Below are 16,415 nucleotides of genomic sequence, written 5' to 3'. Positions count from 1 at the left end.
AAGCAGTTTAAACATTGAAACAGCTCAATGACTTAAACCAGAAAGAAAGCCACTGGACTGACAAACAGGAGACATTTGATGGATGTGATGGTTAATTTTATTTGGCAACTTGACTGGCCCATAGGGTGCCCAGACATTTGGTCAAACATTCTGGGTGTGTCTGTGAGGCTGTTTCTGGATAAGATTAACATTTGAATCAGTAGACTGAGTAAAGCAGATTGTCCTTCCTAATGTGGGTGTGCCTTGTCCAATCAATTGAAGACCTGAATAAAACAAAAAGGCTAAGAAGGAACTCTTCCTGCCTGACTGTTAAGCTGAGATATCAATCTTCTCCTGCCTTCAGATTCAAACTGAAACATCAGCTCTTCTTGGGTCTTGAGCCTGCTGACTTTTGGATTGGAACTTATGCTATTGGCTCTCCTGGGTCTCCAGCTTGCCAACTGCAGATCTTGTGACTCCTTAGCCTCCATAATTGCATGAGCCAATTCCTTGTACTTGAAGTGAACTTTAAGCAGTTGCAAAAGCAAAAATCAAGAATGTTCTGGGAATATCAAAAAGGAACCTGAAATAAGAAAGTGAATAAATCCTGATATATAAAATGGGGCAAAACCAAGCAGGAACTCAGGGCAGGATAAATAAAAAAAGGAAAATAAGGATTATAGATAACTTCTGAAAGAGGATGCTTCCTTAGTCCAGTACTTCCCATGTTGTTCCAAGATATGCTAATGGGAAACAAAATGTTAATAGTTATTTCATCATTAAAGTGATCCATAAGCAAATACATTTGGTCAATGCAGGCTACAAATAAGTTAATTTAGTTTCTTTACTGCAGAATTCATAGAGCCTTAGTATGCTAATGACCAATGTGCCTCTCTAAGAATATGAATTAATTTTAAGAAAAATATACCAGATGTATTTAACCACAGGTAAATTATCCTCTGAGTTTTTATTTTAAGTTGCCTAGAAAAGAACAAAAATCTTTAAGCATTATACATGTTTTGGAATTATGTAAAGTAAGTGGGGAACATCCTTCTCTTTGTCTATGCAGTCCTGTTTTATTAAGTAACCATTGTTAAGTGTCTTCAACATATCTCAAAAAAGAATATTTGATATTATAAGCAGCTCATAATTAGTAACTGAAACAATTAGACATGAATTAAATAGAAATTAAAAAAGTAAAATGGAAGACAAATCAAACTATATTAATAATGATATTAAATATGAATGAATTAAGCAATCTGGCTAAAAGACAAAGATTGATAGACTGAATAAAATGCTATCAACAAAAGACACACGTCAGAGTCAAAGACACAAGTAGGCTGAAAGTAAAAGGATGAAAAAAGATATACCATGCAAACAGCAACAAAACAAAGCTGGAATGGTTATACTAATATCATTCAAAATAGACTTAAAAAATGTTACTAGAGATAAAGAGGAATACTTTATAATATAAGGTGGTCAACCCTACAAGAAGCTATAACAATTATAAGCATATATGTACCTAACAACAAAGCCCTAAGTACATGAAGCAAAACATGTCAGAATTGAAGGGAGAAATACACAATCAATAGTAATAGTTGGAGATTGCAATATCTCACTTTTAATAAAGGAACAACTGGGTAGATCAACAAGGAAATAGAGAATTTGAACATTACAGACTTATAGCTATAGACCTAACAGATATCTACAGAACACTCATCCAACAACAGTAGAGTACACAGTCTTCTCAAGCACACATGGAACATTATCCAAGTTAGACCATATGCTATGCCATTAAATAAGCATCAATAAATTTAACAGTAACAAATGCATACAAAATGTCTTCTCCAATCACAATGGAGTGAAATTAGAAATTTATAATAAAGAAATTTGGAAAAATCTCAAATATGTGGACATTAAACAACACATTACTAAATAATCAATGGATCAAAGAAACAATCACAATTAGAAAATAACGTGAGATGAATGAAAATGAAGACACAACATACCAAAGTTTATGGGATATAGCTAAAGCAGTGCATAGAGGCAAATTTCTAGCTGCAAGTACCTATCAAAAAAGAAGAAAAATCTAAAATCAACAACCTAATATTCCATCTTAACATACTGGAAAAAGAAGAGCAAACTAAAATCAAAGGAAGCAGAAGAAAGGAAGTAATAAGGATTAGAGCAGAAAGTAAGAAATAGAGAACAGAAAAACAATGTAGAAAAATTATCAAAATGAAAAGTTTGTTTGCTGAAAATATCAACAAAATTGACAAAGCTTTACCTAGAGAATAAGAAAGAAAACTCAAATTACTAAAATCAGAAAAGAAAGAGGAGACATTACTACCAACCTTACAGAAATGAAAAAAATTGCAAGGAAATACTATGAACACTACCAGCCAACAAATTAGATAACAGATGAATTAGCCAAATTCCTACAAAGTCATAAACTATCAAAACTGACTCAAGAATAAATAGAATATCTAAATTGATCTATAACAAGTAAAGTAATCAAATAACTTTCCACAAAGAAAATCCCAGGGCCAGATGGCTTCACTTTTAAGGGGCACTTAAGGGAGCATTAATAGCAATTCTTTGTAAGCTCTTTCAAAACATAGAAGAGGAGGGAACATTGCTCAACTCATTCTATGAGACCAATATTATCCTGACACCAAAACCAGACAAAGATATCACAAGAAAAAAAAAAAAAAAACTACAGACGAATAACTCTTATGAATATAGATGCAAAAATATTCACAAAATACTAGCAAATTGAATCCACCAATATTTAAAAAGGTTTATACACCATGACAAGTGGAATATATCTCAGGAATGCAAGGTTAGCTTACCATTCTAAGATCACTTGATGTAATACAACACATCAATAGAATACAGTACAAAAACCCTCCACATTATCATCTCAGTAGATTCACAAAAAGCATTTGACAGGGGCTGGCCCCCTGGCTTAGCGGTTAAGTGTGCATGCTCCACTACTGGCAGCCTGGGTTCGGATCCTGGGCGCGCATCGACACACTGCTTCTCCAGCCATGCTGAGGCCGCATCCCACATACAGCAACTAGCAGGATGTGCAACTATGACAACTATCTCCTGGGGCTTTGGGGGGGAAAAAAAACGAGGAGGATTGGCAATAGATGTTCGCTCAGAGCCGGTCTTCCTCAGCAAAAAGAGGAGGATTAGCATGGATGTTAGCTCAGGGCTGATCTTCCTCACACACACACACAAAAAAACATTTGACAAAATGTAACACCCCTTCAAGATAAGAACACTCAACAAACCAGGAACACACAGGAACTTCCTCAACACGATAAAGGGAATTTATGGAAAAAACACAGTTAACATCATACTCAATGGTGAAAGACTGAAAGATTTTCCCCCCTAAGTGGAGGCAGAAGACAAGGATATCTCTTTCTATTTCTATTCAACATTGTACTGGAAGTTCTAGCCAGGGCAATAAGGCAAGAAAAGGTAACAAAAAGCATTCAAATTGGAAAGAAAGAAGTAAAACTGTATTTTTAGATGACATAATCTTATATATAAAGATCCCAACAAATCCACTCAAACATTATTACAGCTATCAAACAAGTTCAGCCAAGTTTCAGGATACAAGATGATTATCCAAAAATCTGTTGCATTTCTGTACACTAACAATGAACAATCCAAAAATAAATTCGGAACACAATTCTATTTGCAAAAGTATAAAAAATAATAACACATTTAGGAATATATTTAACAAAAGAAGTACAAGACTTGTACACTGAAAACTACAAAATATTGTTGAAAGAAATTAAAGACAATCTAAGGAAATGGAAAAAATGTCCCATGGTCACTAATCAGAAGACTTAATATTGTTAAGATGACAATACTCCCTAAATTGATCTATAGAGTCAACACAATCCCTATCAGAATCTCAGCTGACTTCTTTGTAGAAATTGACAAGCTGATTCTAAAATCCATATGGAATTCTAAGGAACCCAAATAGTCTAAAAAATCTTGAAAGAGAAGAACAAAGTTGGAGGACTTACACTTCCCCATATAAACTTAAATCTACAGTAATCAAGACCGTATGGTACTAGCAAATGGATAGACATAGAGAGCAATAGAATAAAACTGAGAGTCAAGAAATAAATCCTCACCTCAATGATCAGTTGAGTTTTGACAAAAGTGTCAAGCCCATTCAATGGGAAAAGCATAGTGTTTTTAACAAATGGTGATGTGACAACTAAATATCCACATGAAAAAAATTAAATAAAATTGGACCCATACCTCCCCTCATATACAAAAATTAACCAAAAATAAATTAAAGACCTAAATGTAAGAGTTCAAACTATAACACTCCTAGAAGAAAACACAGGAATAAATTTTTATGACCTTGGGATAGGCAATGGTTTCTTATATGTGACCTCAAAATCTTAAGGAGCAAAAGAAAAAATAGATAAACTGGATTTCACCAAAATTAATACCTTTGTTCTTACAGGAAAACCATTAAGAAAAGGAAAGGGTAACTTAAAGAATCAGAGAAGAAAATTGCAAATTATAACTAACATTCTATACTAGTATATACTAGTATATTCTAGTATCTAGAATATATAAAGAACTCTTACAGCTCAATAATCAAAAGAAAACCCACTTTTAAAATGGCTAAAGGATCTGACTAGGTAATTCTCCAAAGATACACAAATGGCCAATAAATACATGAAAAGATGCTTAATATTATTATCTATCAGGGAAATGCAAATAAAAACCACAATGAGATACCACACTAGTATGGTTATAATCAAAAAGTCAGATAATAGCAAATAAAAATTGTTAGCGAAGAAGTGGAGAGCTTGGAACCTTCATATACTGCTTCTGGGAATGTAAAATGCTGCTGCTGCTTTGAGAATCAGTCTGGCAGTTCTTCAAATGTGTAAACATAGAGTTACTATATATTCCAGCAATTCCACTTCATAACTCAAGAGAAATCAAAACATATGTCCACACAAAAACTTGTGTCAATGTTTTATAAATGTTCATAGCAGCATTATTCATATTAGCCAAAAAATGGTAACAACCCAAATGTCCATCAACCAATGAATGGATAAACAAAATGTGGTATATCCATACAATGGAATATTATTTGGCAATGAAAAGGAATAAAGTACTAGCATACCACAACATAGATGAACCTTGACAACATTATGCTAAGTGAAAAAAGCCAGTCAAAAAAGGATCATTTTGTATGATTATATTTTATGAAATGTCCAGAATAGGCAAATATATGGGCACAGAATATAGATTACTGGTTGCCTGGGGCTGGGCAGGGCAGGGGCTACAAGCTTTATGGGTGATGACTATGTGGTGCAGAATTCCTTTCTGAGGAAATGAAATGTTCTAAAGTTGATTATGGTGATGGATGCAGAACTCTATGAATATACTAATGCTTTCAAATTGTGCACTTTAAATTGATGAATTATATGATATGTTAATTATATACTGGTAAAGTTTTTTAAAAAAGGAGTTAATAAATAGTATGAGAAGAGAGACTTCTCTCTTTAAAAAAGTCAATATAAGTTGTTGTTTCTACAAAGCTCATTTTTTGTTTAGGCATGTTATACTTTCATTCTCATTAATATATTTAAGAGGGAAGGTGGATTAAAATGACCTAATATTAACTGCTATTATGTACAGACAAAATAAAACGCTGAGGTGATGTTAGTATCACGGTGGAGTGAGCTCTCCTTTTAGATTCTCCCCCCTAAAATACAACATAAAGGACATTCATATACGAACAGAGGACATTCACACAACACAAAAGACTTCTGAGAGACACACGCAGCCATATATCTGAAGGTGGAGGTGCTGGACCCCCCAGAGGAAGTGGAAGGAGGTAAGGAGAGCTCATCTCCCTCCCAAATGGCAGTGACCCCAGGACTGTGCAGCACTCAGAGAGAGGGGGGAAGGCGGCCTTCCGTGGGAAAACTGTTGCTTTCCAAGTTCCCTCACAGCCCATGGAAAACACTGACACAGAGGTGACTGAACTGTTGCAGGGGTGTCTTCATCAAGTTAGCATCCCAGGAGAGCGGATAACAAGGGAAGAGTGAGAAGTCCCCAGGATACGACAGGCGAAAGAAAGTGCCCCTCCTCCTACCCTGTACTCCAGCACAGCTGGTCGGCCAGAGCACCCTCAGATTGAAGTGGGCTCAGAACACACAGCTCTTGACCCCCACCCAGGGTGGCAGGTGGAAGCTGTGACCAGATACTATCACAATGTGAAGACACAAATCCACTCCATCAAACAGTATGAAAAAATATATTAAATCTCTCAATCAGAAGGAAAACGACAAGCACCCAGAAATCAATCCTGAAGGCAAAGAAATTTATAATCTAAACAATAGAGAATTCAAAAGAGCTATCATAAAAATGCTCAATGAGTTACAAGAAAATACAGATAGACAGTTGAATGAAATCAGGAACTTCTTCACAAAAGAGATTGAAACTATAAAGAACACCCAATCAGAAATGTTGGAGATGAAAAACAGAATAGAGGAGATAAAGAAAAATCTGGAGTCTTTAAACAACAAAGCTGACAATATGGAGGATAGAATTAGCAATCTAGAGGATATGAATGCAGAAATTCTCCAGATGGAGGAGGAGAGAGAACTAAGACTAAAAAGAAATTAAGAAATTCTCTGAGAAATATCTGACTCAATTAGGAAATGCAACATAAGGATTATAGGTATTCCAGAGGGAGAAGGGAGGGAAAAGGAGTAGAGAGCTTGTTCAAAGAAATAAGAACTGAGAGGTTCCCAAACCTGGGGAAGGAGCTGGAAATACAGGTGAATGAAGCCAATAGATCTCCTAACTATATCAACATAAAAAGACCCTCTCCAAGGCATATAGTAAATTTGGCAAAAGTCAATGACAGAGAAAAAATATTAAGGGTAGCAAGGCAGAAGACAATGACATACAAAGGAACTCCTATCAGGGTCTCAGCAGATTTCTCAGCAGAAACCTTACAGGCTAGGAGAGAGTAGAATGATATAGTCAAAATTTGGAAAGACAAAAACTTTCAGCCAAGAATACTCTTTCCAACAAAAATATCCTTCAGATATGATGGAGAAATAAAAATGTTCTCAGATAAACAAAAGCTAAGGGAGTTCATGGCGACAAGACCCCCACTACAAGAAACGATCAAGAAGGCCCTCATACCTGAAAAAAGAAAAAAAAAAAGAGAAATAGGATACAAAGCTTTGAGCAAGGAGAAAAACAGGTAGACAAAATCAGAAAAATTGCAGCTTTCTATCAGAACAGGCTAGCAAACACTTAATTATAACACCAAAGATAAGGAGAAGGAAAACACCAAAAATAAATACAACTTTGTCATTTTAACCACAAACTCACAACACAAGATGGAATAAGTTGTGACAATGATAACTTAGAAGAGGAAGAGGAAAGCGATGGAATAGACTTAGTCTAAGGAAATAAGAGGCTATCAGAAAATGGACTATCTCATCTATGAGATTTTTTATACAAATTTCATGGTAACTACTAAACAAATTATAAGAACAGAAGCACATATCATAAATAAAGAGAAGACTAAGAAAACCATCATAGAGAACTACCAAACTGAATTGGTAGTCCAAAACACACAGGACAAGAAACAAAGGAAATGTGCAAGAACCAGAAAATGAGCAATAAAAAGCAGCATTAAGCCCTCATATATCAATAATCACGCTAAATGTAGTTGGATTGAATTCTCCAATCAAAAGACACAGAGTGGCAGGATGGATTAAAAAGTAAGACCCAACAATATGCTGCCTCCAGGAAACACATCTCAGCTCTAAAGACAAACACAGGCTCAGAGTGAAGGGATGGAAGACAATACTCCAAGCTAATGGCAAACAAAAGAAAGCAGGTGTTGCCATACTCATATCAGACAAAGTAGACTTCAAGATAAAACAGGCCGTGAGAGACAAAGGGGGGCAATATATATTGATAAAAGGGACACTCCACCAAGAAAACATATCTCTTATAAACATATATGCACCCAACACAGGAGCACCAAAGTACATGAAGCATGTTAATATCTCTAATAAAAGATATTAGTAGGGGACCTTAAAAGCCCACTTACATCAATGGATAGATCATCCAGACAGAAAGTCAACAAGGAAATAGTGGACTTAAATGAAATATTAGACCAGATGGACTTAATAGATATGTATAGAGAACTCCATCCAAACACAGCAGAATACACTTTCTTCTCAAGCACACATGGAACATTCTCAAGGAGAGACCATATTTTGGGAAACAAGGCAAGCCTCCATAAATATAAGAAGATTGAAATCATAACAAGCATATTTTCTGACCATAACGCTATGAAACTAGAAATCAACTACAAGAAAAAACTGGGAAAGTGACACAGATGTGGAGACTAAACAACATGCTACTGAACAACCAATGGATCATTGAAGAAATTAAAGGAGAAATCAAAAAATATCTGGAAACAAATTAAAATGAAAATACACCATATCAACTCGTATGGGATGCAGCAAAAGAGGTCCTAAGAGGGAAATTCACAGCAATACAGGCCCATCTTAACAAACAAGAGAAATATCTAATAAGCAATCTTAAACTACATCTAACAGAATTAGAAAAAGAATAAGAAACAAAACTCAAAGTCAGCAGAAGGAGGGAAATAATAAAAATTAGAGCAGAAATAAATGAAATTGAAACCCCCCCCAAAAAAAAAACAGTAGAAAGAATCAATGAAACAAAGAGCTGGTTCTTTGGGAAAAATAAACAAAATTGACAAACCCTTAGCCAGACTCACTAAGAAAAAGAGAGCAAAGGCTCAAATAAATAGAATTAGAAATAAAAGAGGAGAAACTACAATGGATACCACAGAAATACAAAGGATTATAAGAGAATATTATGAAAAACTATATGCCAACAAATTGGATAACCTAGAAGAAATGGATAAATTCTTAGACTCATAAACCTCTCAAAACTGAATCAAGAAGAAATAGAGAATTTGAATAGACCAATCACAAGTAGAGATTGAAATAGTAATCAAAAAAGTCCAGGACCAGATGGTTTCTCTGGAGAAGTCTACCAAACATTCAAAGAAGACTTAATACCTATCCTTCTCAAACTATTCCAAAAATTAGTGGAAGATGGAACACTTCCTAACACATTCTACAAGGCCAACATCACCCTGATACTAAAGCCAGATAAGGACAACACAAAGAAGGAAAATTACAGGCCAATATCACTGATGAACATAGATGCAAAAATCCTCAACAAAATATTGGCAAACCGAATGCAGCAATACATTAGAAAGGATCATACACCATGATCAAGTGAGATTTACACCAGGGACACAGGGATGGTTTAACATCCGCAAATGAATCTATGTGATACACCACATTAACAAAATGAGGGAAAAAAATCACATAATCATCTCAATAGATGCAGAAAAAGCATTTGACAAGCCCCAACATCCACTTATGATAAAAATTCTCAATAAAATGGGTATAGAAAGAAAGTACCTCAACGAAATAAAGGCCATGTATGACAAACACAGAGCTAACATCATACTCAATGGGGAAAAGCTGAAAGCCATCCCTCTGAGAACAGGAATAAGACAAGGGTGCCCACTCTTGCCACTCTTATTCAACATAGTAATGGAGGTTTTTGCCAGAGGAATTAGGGAAGAAAAAGGAATAAAAGGAATCCTAATAGGCAATGAAGAAATGAAACTCTTGCTGTTTGCAGATGACATGATTTTACATGTAGAAAACCCTAAAGAATCCATCAAAAAACTATTAGAAATAATCAACAAATACAGCAAAGTTGCAGGGTACAAAATCAACTTGCAAAAATCAGTTGCATTTCTATACTCTAACAACTAAGTAGAAGAAAGAGAGCTCAAGAATACAATCCCATTTACAATCACAACAAAAAGAATAAAATATCTAGGAATAAATTTAACCAAGGAGGTGAAAGACCCATACAATGAAAACTATAAGACATTACCGAAAGAAATTGATGATGACATAAAGAAATGGAAAGACATCCCATGCACATGGATCGGAAGAATAAACATAGTTAAAATGTCCTACTTTCTAAAGCAATCTACAGATTCAATGCAACCCCAATCAGAATCCCAATGACATTCTTCACGGAAATAGAACAAAGAATTCTAAAATTCATATGGGGCAACGAAAGACCCTGAACAGCTAAAGCAATCTTGAGAAAAAAAGAAGAAAGCTGGAGGCATCACAATCCCTGACTTCAAAATATACTCCAAAGCTATAGTAATCAAAACAGCATGGTACTGCTACAAGAATAGACACACAGATCAATGGAACAGAATTGAAAGCCCAGAGATAAAACCACACATCTATGGATGGCTAATCTTTGACAAAGGAGCCAAGAACATACAATGGAGAAAGGAAAGTCTCTTCAATAAATGATACTGGGAAAACTGGACACCTGTATGCAAAAGAATGAAAGTAGACCATTATCTTTCGCCATACACAAAAATTAACTCAAAATGGATCACAGACTTGAGGGTAAGACCTGAAACTATAAAACTCCTAGAAGAAAATATAGGCAGTACACTCTTTGACATTGGTCTTAGAGGGATAGTTTTGAATTCCTTGTATACACAGACAAAGGAAACCAAAGAAAAAATAAACAAGTGGGACTTTATCAGAGCTTCTGCAAGGCAAAGGAAAACAGGATCAAAAGGAAAAGACAACCCACCAGCTGGGAGAAAATATTTGCAAATCATACATCCGACAAGAGGTTAATCTCCATAATATATACAGAACTCACACAACTGAACAACAAAAAACAAACAACCAATCAAAAAATAGGCAAAGGATATGAACAGACATTTTTCTAAGGAAGATATACAGATGGCCAATAGGCACATGAAAAGGTGTTCAACGTCACTAATCATCAGGGAAATACAAACCAAAACTACACTAAAGTATCACCTTACACTCATTAGAATGGCTATAATCACCAAGACAAAAAATAACAAATGTTGGAGAGGTTGTGGAGAAAAGGGAACCCTCATACACTACTAGTGAGAATGCAAACTGGTGCAGCCTCTATGCAAAACAGTATGGAGATTGCTCAAAAAATTAAAAATAGAAATACCATATGACCCAGCTATCCCACAACTGGGTATTTATCCAAAGAACTTGAAATCAACAATCCAAGGGGATTTATCCACCCCTATGTTCATTGCAGCATTATTCACTATAGCCAAGATGTGGAAGCAACTCAAGCATCCATCAATTGGTGATTTGATAAAGAAGACGTGGTGTGTGTGTGTGTATATATATATATATATATATATATATACACACACACACACCACGGAATACTACTCAGCCAAAAAAAAGACAAAGTTGTCCCATTTGCAACAACATGGATGGACCTGGAGGGTATTCTGTTAAGTGAAATAAGCCAGAGAGAGAAAGACAAACACCCTATGATTTCACTCATATGTGGAAGATAGCCTAACACATGGACAGAGAGAACAGTTTGGTAGTTACCAGGGGCAAGGGGGTTGTGGGGTGGACACAAGGGGTAAAGGGGTGCATTTATATGGTGACTGACAAACAATAATGTACAACTGAAATTTCACAATGTTATTAACTATTATGACCTTAATTAAAAAAAAATAAAATGCTAAAAAAATGGCAAGCAGAGCATTTGAGAGCCAAAGTGCACTTTGGTGAGCTGATTTAACAAGCCACCTGCATTCTCTCATTTTGTAAATAAAGATTTAGCTATGATTATCTTTTCGTTAAGCTTGGTGGGTTCTTTCCTGCCTAGTTTTATCATAATTTTGCCATTTATATTAGGTGATGGTTAAGCATTGTTAAAATGGCATAGTAGATCTCTTCATTCTTAAATCCATAAGCCTTACAGAATTAGCACAGTGACACTATTGCATCAAACTATTTAGCTAAAATAAGATGCATTGAAATATAAACAATTTACCCTATCATTTTCTATTCTAATTTTATATTGAGAATCTTCATAGTAAAAGGAAAGTCTCAGGTGAAAGTAGTCCTTTTCACGATTAAATATGTTTCCCTTCTGTCCATTAATTTTCATTTCATTCCACAAGCATTGACTAGTTCTTTTCTCCTATTACCCTGCACTGTGTACTGTTAGGTGGGGGCAGGAGGCAGTGGGGGGAGGGGCTCACTTGAGAGTCATTTTTGTTGAACAGAAGCATAACCTTGTATGAGCAGGGAACGAGCATTTGACCACTTATTAAGGGAAGACATCATGCCCGGTGCTTTATATATGGTATTAAGTCCTCACAACAACCCTCTATTACAGATTTTATTATTACCATTCAATAGTGGAAAAATCTGAACTTAGGGAAGGTGAACACTTTGCTGAAGTCACAGAGTTAGCTTTATAAATAGGGATCTAAATGTCTGTCTCTCTCCAAAGCTTATTCTCTTTCTCTACTAGTGTGTTCTATGCCTTATGCCTGCTGTGGCAGAGCATGCAGCTTCCTTTGGTAGGATTTGCTGCACTATCTTTCTGGGTCAACCAGATTTCAGAAATGAGAAAACCCTCTAACCTTTACCTACAAACCTTTTCAGAACTGGGGCATTTGACTCACACAGCCCAGTGCCCCCACAGTGACGTTTTGTCGTTATTTTTGAACAATTTTCTTAGAATTGCACTATTTCTTTCCCTGTTGTAAAGCAGTGCCAGTGTTTTCAAAAGCGTTTTATTATTAGCATCTGCCCTACATCTTTTAAATTCTCTTAACTGTTCTGTGAATGTAGGTTATTACCAATATTACTCCTTTTATGACTTTTGTTCTGTATTTAGGCAGCTGATTATGAAATCTACATATCAATGAACAATTTCTCTATGTCTTAAATGTTTGAACAAACAGAATGGGGATTGTGCAACGCTCTCAAGCTTTACACATGGCTCAACATGCCTCACATATATGGGGGATTGCCCTCTTGGTTGCAGTGTTATTATCATGCAGTACATACCACATTTATTATCAATCCTTCTCTTGCTTACTCCTAACCAAAGAATAGAATAAACAAAGAATAGAGCAATCAAATTATCACTCATGTGAGTAGCAGGAAACAGATGATACAGAAAAATTAGGCTTGGACTTTAGAAGACAGATTTTTATGGCTATATAAATAGGATTACTGGGCCGGCCCTGTGGCTTTGTGGTTAAGTGTGAGTGCTAGGTTGCTGGTGGCCCGGGTTCGGATCCCAGGCGTGCACTGACGCACCGCTTCTCGGGCCATGCTGAGGCCGTGTCCCACATACAGCAACTAGAAGGCTGTGCAACTATGACATACAACTATCTACTGGGGCTTTGGGGGAAAAAAATAAATAAATAAAAATTAAAATATATATATATATATAAAAATAAATAAATAAATAGGATTACTTTGTAGGAGATACGAGGAGAAAACAAGTAGGAGGTTAGAAGGGGGATAATTATGCAGTTTGAAGCCAATTTGTATTTTCATTCTCCCTGTCTTAGTGGGTTTTAATGCACTACCCAAAGGGTCAAGACTGTGTATAAATTAAATCGTGTGTAAAGGACAAGATTTTTGTATTTAAGCTTTAACCATGAAGAAATCAGATACTTTCCTATAAGGAAAATCTAATGCTTTAGGGAAGGATAATTGGACTATTGACATTTTATCTTGCCTTTTTTATTTCAATATACGACAAGATAAAAAGATTTATGTCATCTCACTAGAAAAGCAATCATGAGTACAGAATCACAGTGGGAAATATTTTGTTTTTCAGGTGGTTATCTGTCTTAACACATCTACCACCGGTTCACATTGTCAAAGGAAAATCACATAGTGTGTAGATTTACAGCTGTAACTTGGAAAAATTGTCTACATTCCAAAAGGTGAAGATATAAACACATTATTTCCCAGAATAATTAACTCTAGTGTTTGAGCTAAGATATTGGTCAGTCAGTTCTTAAAAACCGTTAAATGATCTTCTTAAATGTGAGAGAAAAGAATTCACCTGGTATTAATGGGTGGTTTTAGCCAAGAATGATATCTGAAAAGAAATTGTTCAATAGAAAGTTAATGTCCAGTTCTCCAAGAGGGTGTTTAGTACGTTTTTTTTTTTTGTTTTTTTTTTTGGTGTATTTTTAACAAGAGGTTATTTAGGTGATCTAGTGTATGGCCAAGTCCTTGTGATTTAAGGACTTTCAATCCAGTTAGTTTTTCTGTTCCTATCTTGTTTGTCTACCCTTTGGCCATCTTGTTAGCAACCTCACTTCCAGAGCGTAGGCACAGAAGGAGATATGGCAGTAAAACATACATCTTCACTAAGCTGAAGAAACACAGGTTGAAGAAAGACCTCTGGACTTTATGACAAGCTACTCAGTCTTCCATTATTACAGATAACTGGAAACTATGATTACATGAATTTCATTTTTCTCAAGTCTTATCGATATCATCAGTTGGTTACATTTTCCACCAAGATCTCATCAGATAATCTAACACTCTAGTCCTAGACGGGGATTCTAGTACCGTCTGTGCCTGCCCACATCTCCTTGCCCTGGGTCTACCCTGAAGGTCACCAAAGACAGGTCCAGGTCTTCCTGCATATTCCTATCTGAGAAATCTTTCTAGTATCCTCTGCGGCGAGGCCTGCATGAAGAGCTAGGGAGTTAAGCCCTTAGGAACCACCCTCAGCTCCACTTTTCCTTGCCATGTGGTGGAACAACTTTGAGTTGTCCTACACAGTCTCTCAGTGTCCCCAGTTGCCCACAGAGTTCATTATCTCATTAACACACCCTTATTTTTTTTCTTTCTTTTCTTTTCAGTCTTCTCTACTTCATCTTGCTTCCTAGATAACCTCACAAATAAAATTTTTGCATCCAAATTGTTGTCTCAAAATCTGGTTTTTTTTTTAATTTAATTTTGTTTGGGGGGGGCACTTAAATTAAGGCAGTGATTCAGAAATTACCTTCTCTATTTGTATGAAATGGCCAGAAAAGGAAAATTTATAGAAACAGAGTAGATACGCGGTTGCCTAGGACTGGATGTGGGAACGGGGATTAAGTGTAAATGGGTATGAGAGATCTTGTTGGAGGAGGTAAAAATATTCTAAAACTGATTGATGGTGATGGTTGAACCACTCAATAAAGTTACTAAAAATCTTTGAATTGTATACTTGTAATGGGTAAATTTTATGTTATGTAAAATATACCTCAATAAAGTTGTTAAAAAAATTACCTTGTTTTACATGGATAGATAGCAAGATCCAGAGAGGTAAAGTGCTCAACGCTGCACAGCACATATTTGTCAGAGAAAGGAACAGAGTTTCAGGCCATGTGATTCCTCTGATTCATTACTTTTGATTCATCTGTGGACTAATGATCTTGCTTTAACTCATTAAAAATTAAAGTACATGAAAAAAGTGAAAAAAGACCAATTACACCAAGTATCCATACACTTATGACCCTAATTATAATAATCATCATTTATTTAGTACTTACTTTATGCTAAATGGTTTACCTAGATTATCTCATTTAATTTCACAATGGGCCAGCAGATAGTTATAATTACTCTCCCCTTCTTACACTTGGGGAGATAGAGCTTGTGAGAAGAAAAATGATAATCAAAGGTCACATAACTCATATGAGGCCTAGTGGGAATTTATCCATGGTGGTCTGACACCAAGAGCATATGCTTTTAATTCCTCTATTATACTGCTTTTGCTGGTAACTAGGATTTATACCCCTTCTTACCACTCCCCATGACTAAAGAAAGAAAAAGCTCCATACCTCACTGTTGAGTTTGTTTATCTGCTGCTTGGTCTCCTCTGCTTTGATGAAGAGAACAGCAGCTCCAACCTCTGGGTCTGAAAAGTGACACACACACAGAATAAGAGCTTTAGGAATAAACCTTGTATTTGTGGATTTTGGCAATTGGAATAAGGAAGGAAGCCCAAACTACTACCTTTAACCTTTCCTGATGCCTGTGTATTGTAGGTTCTGTCTCCCCGGGATTGGACAAACTTCTACCACTCCTCTGGATGGCACCTGATATACCCTTTGGAACCAGGCACACATCATGGTGGTGGCTGTGACCACACTGCTTGGATGTGCCATGGCAAATCTCCCCTTCTCTGAACACAAGCACTACTATGTTCCAAGATGGCACACATTCTCTCTTCTTTGACTATTCTCTAAAAATATATCAGACAGTGCCCAAGCCATGGAAAAGGAATGTTCTTTTCCTTCTCTCTTTCCTTTCCAAATATTGATTCCTGTGTCCATCAGAGAATTTTCCTCCCACCTCTATTTCAGGTGCTAATCTCCACTGCAGGTTTTCCGTCTCCTCCTGTGTTGCTCTAAAAGGTAATTTCTCCCATTTTCT

At 36.0% G+C, this 16,415-nt stretch overlaps 1 protein-coding gene across 1 annotated transcript in view; it reads right to left on the bottom strand.

Annotated features, from left to right (window-relative positions):
* KCNH8 (potassium voltage-gated channel subfamily H member 8) overlaps positions 1-16,415 on the bottom strand; it is a 369,427-nt gene that overhangs the window by 18,217 nt on the left and 334,795 nt on the right. Inside the window, exon 15 of the mRNA XM_004419411.3 lies at positions 15,821-15,897. Coding sequence (XP_004419468.1) covers positions 15,821-15,897 — 77 coding nt within the window. The remainder of the gene's footprint in view (positions 1-15,820; positions 15,898-16,415) is intronic.

This window comes from Ceratotherium simum, chromosome 5 (genome assembly GCF_057802395.1).
Source record: "Ceratotherium simum simum isolate JZ-2026a chromosome 5, ASM5780239v1, whole genome shotgun sequence".
Lineage (NCBI taxonomy): Eukaryota > Metazoa > Chordata > Mammalia > Perissodactyla > Rhinocerotidae > Ceratotherium > Ceratotherium simum.
This window is presented reverse-complemented; position numbering and strand designations above follow the sequence as displayed.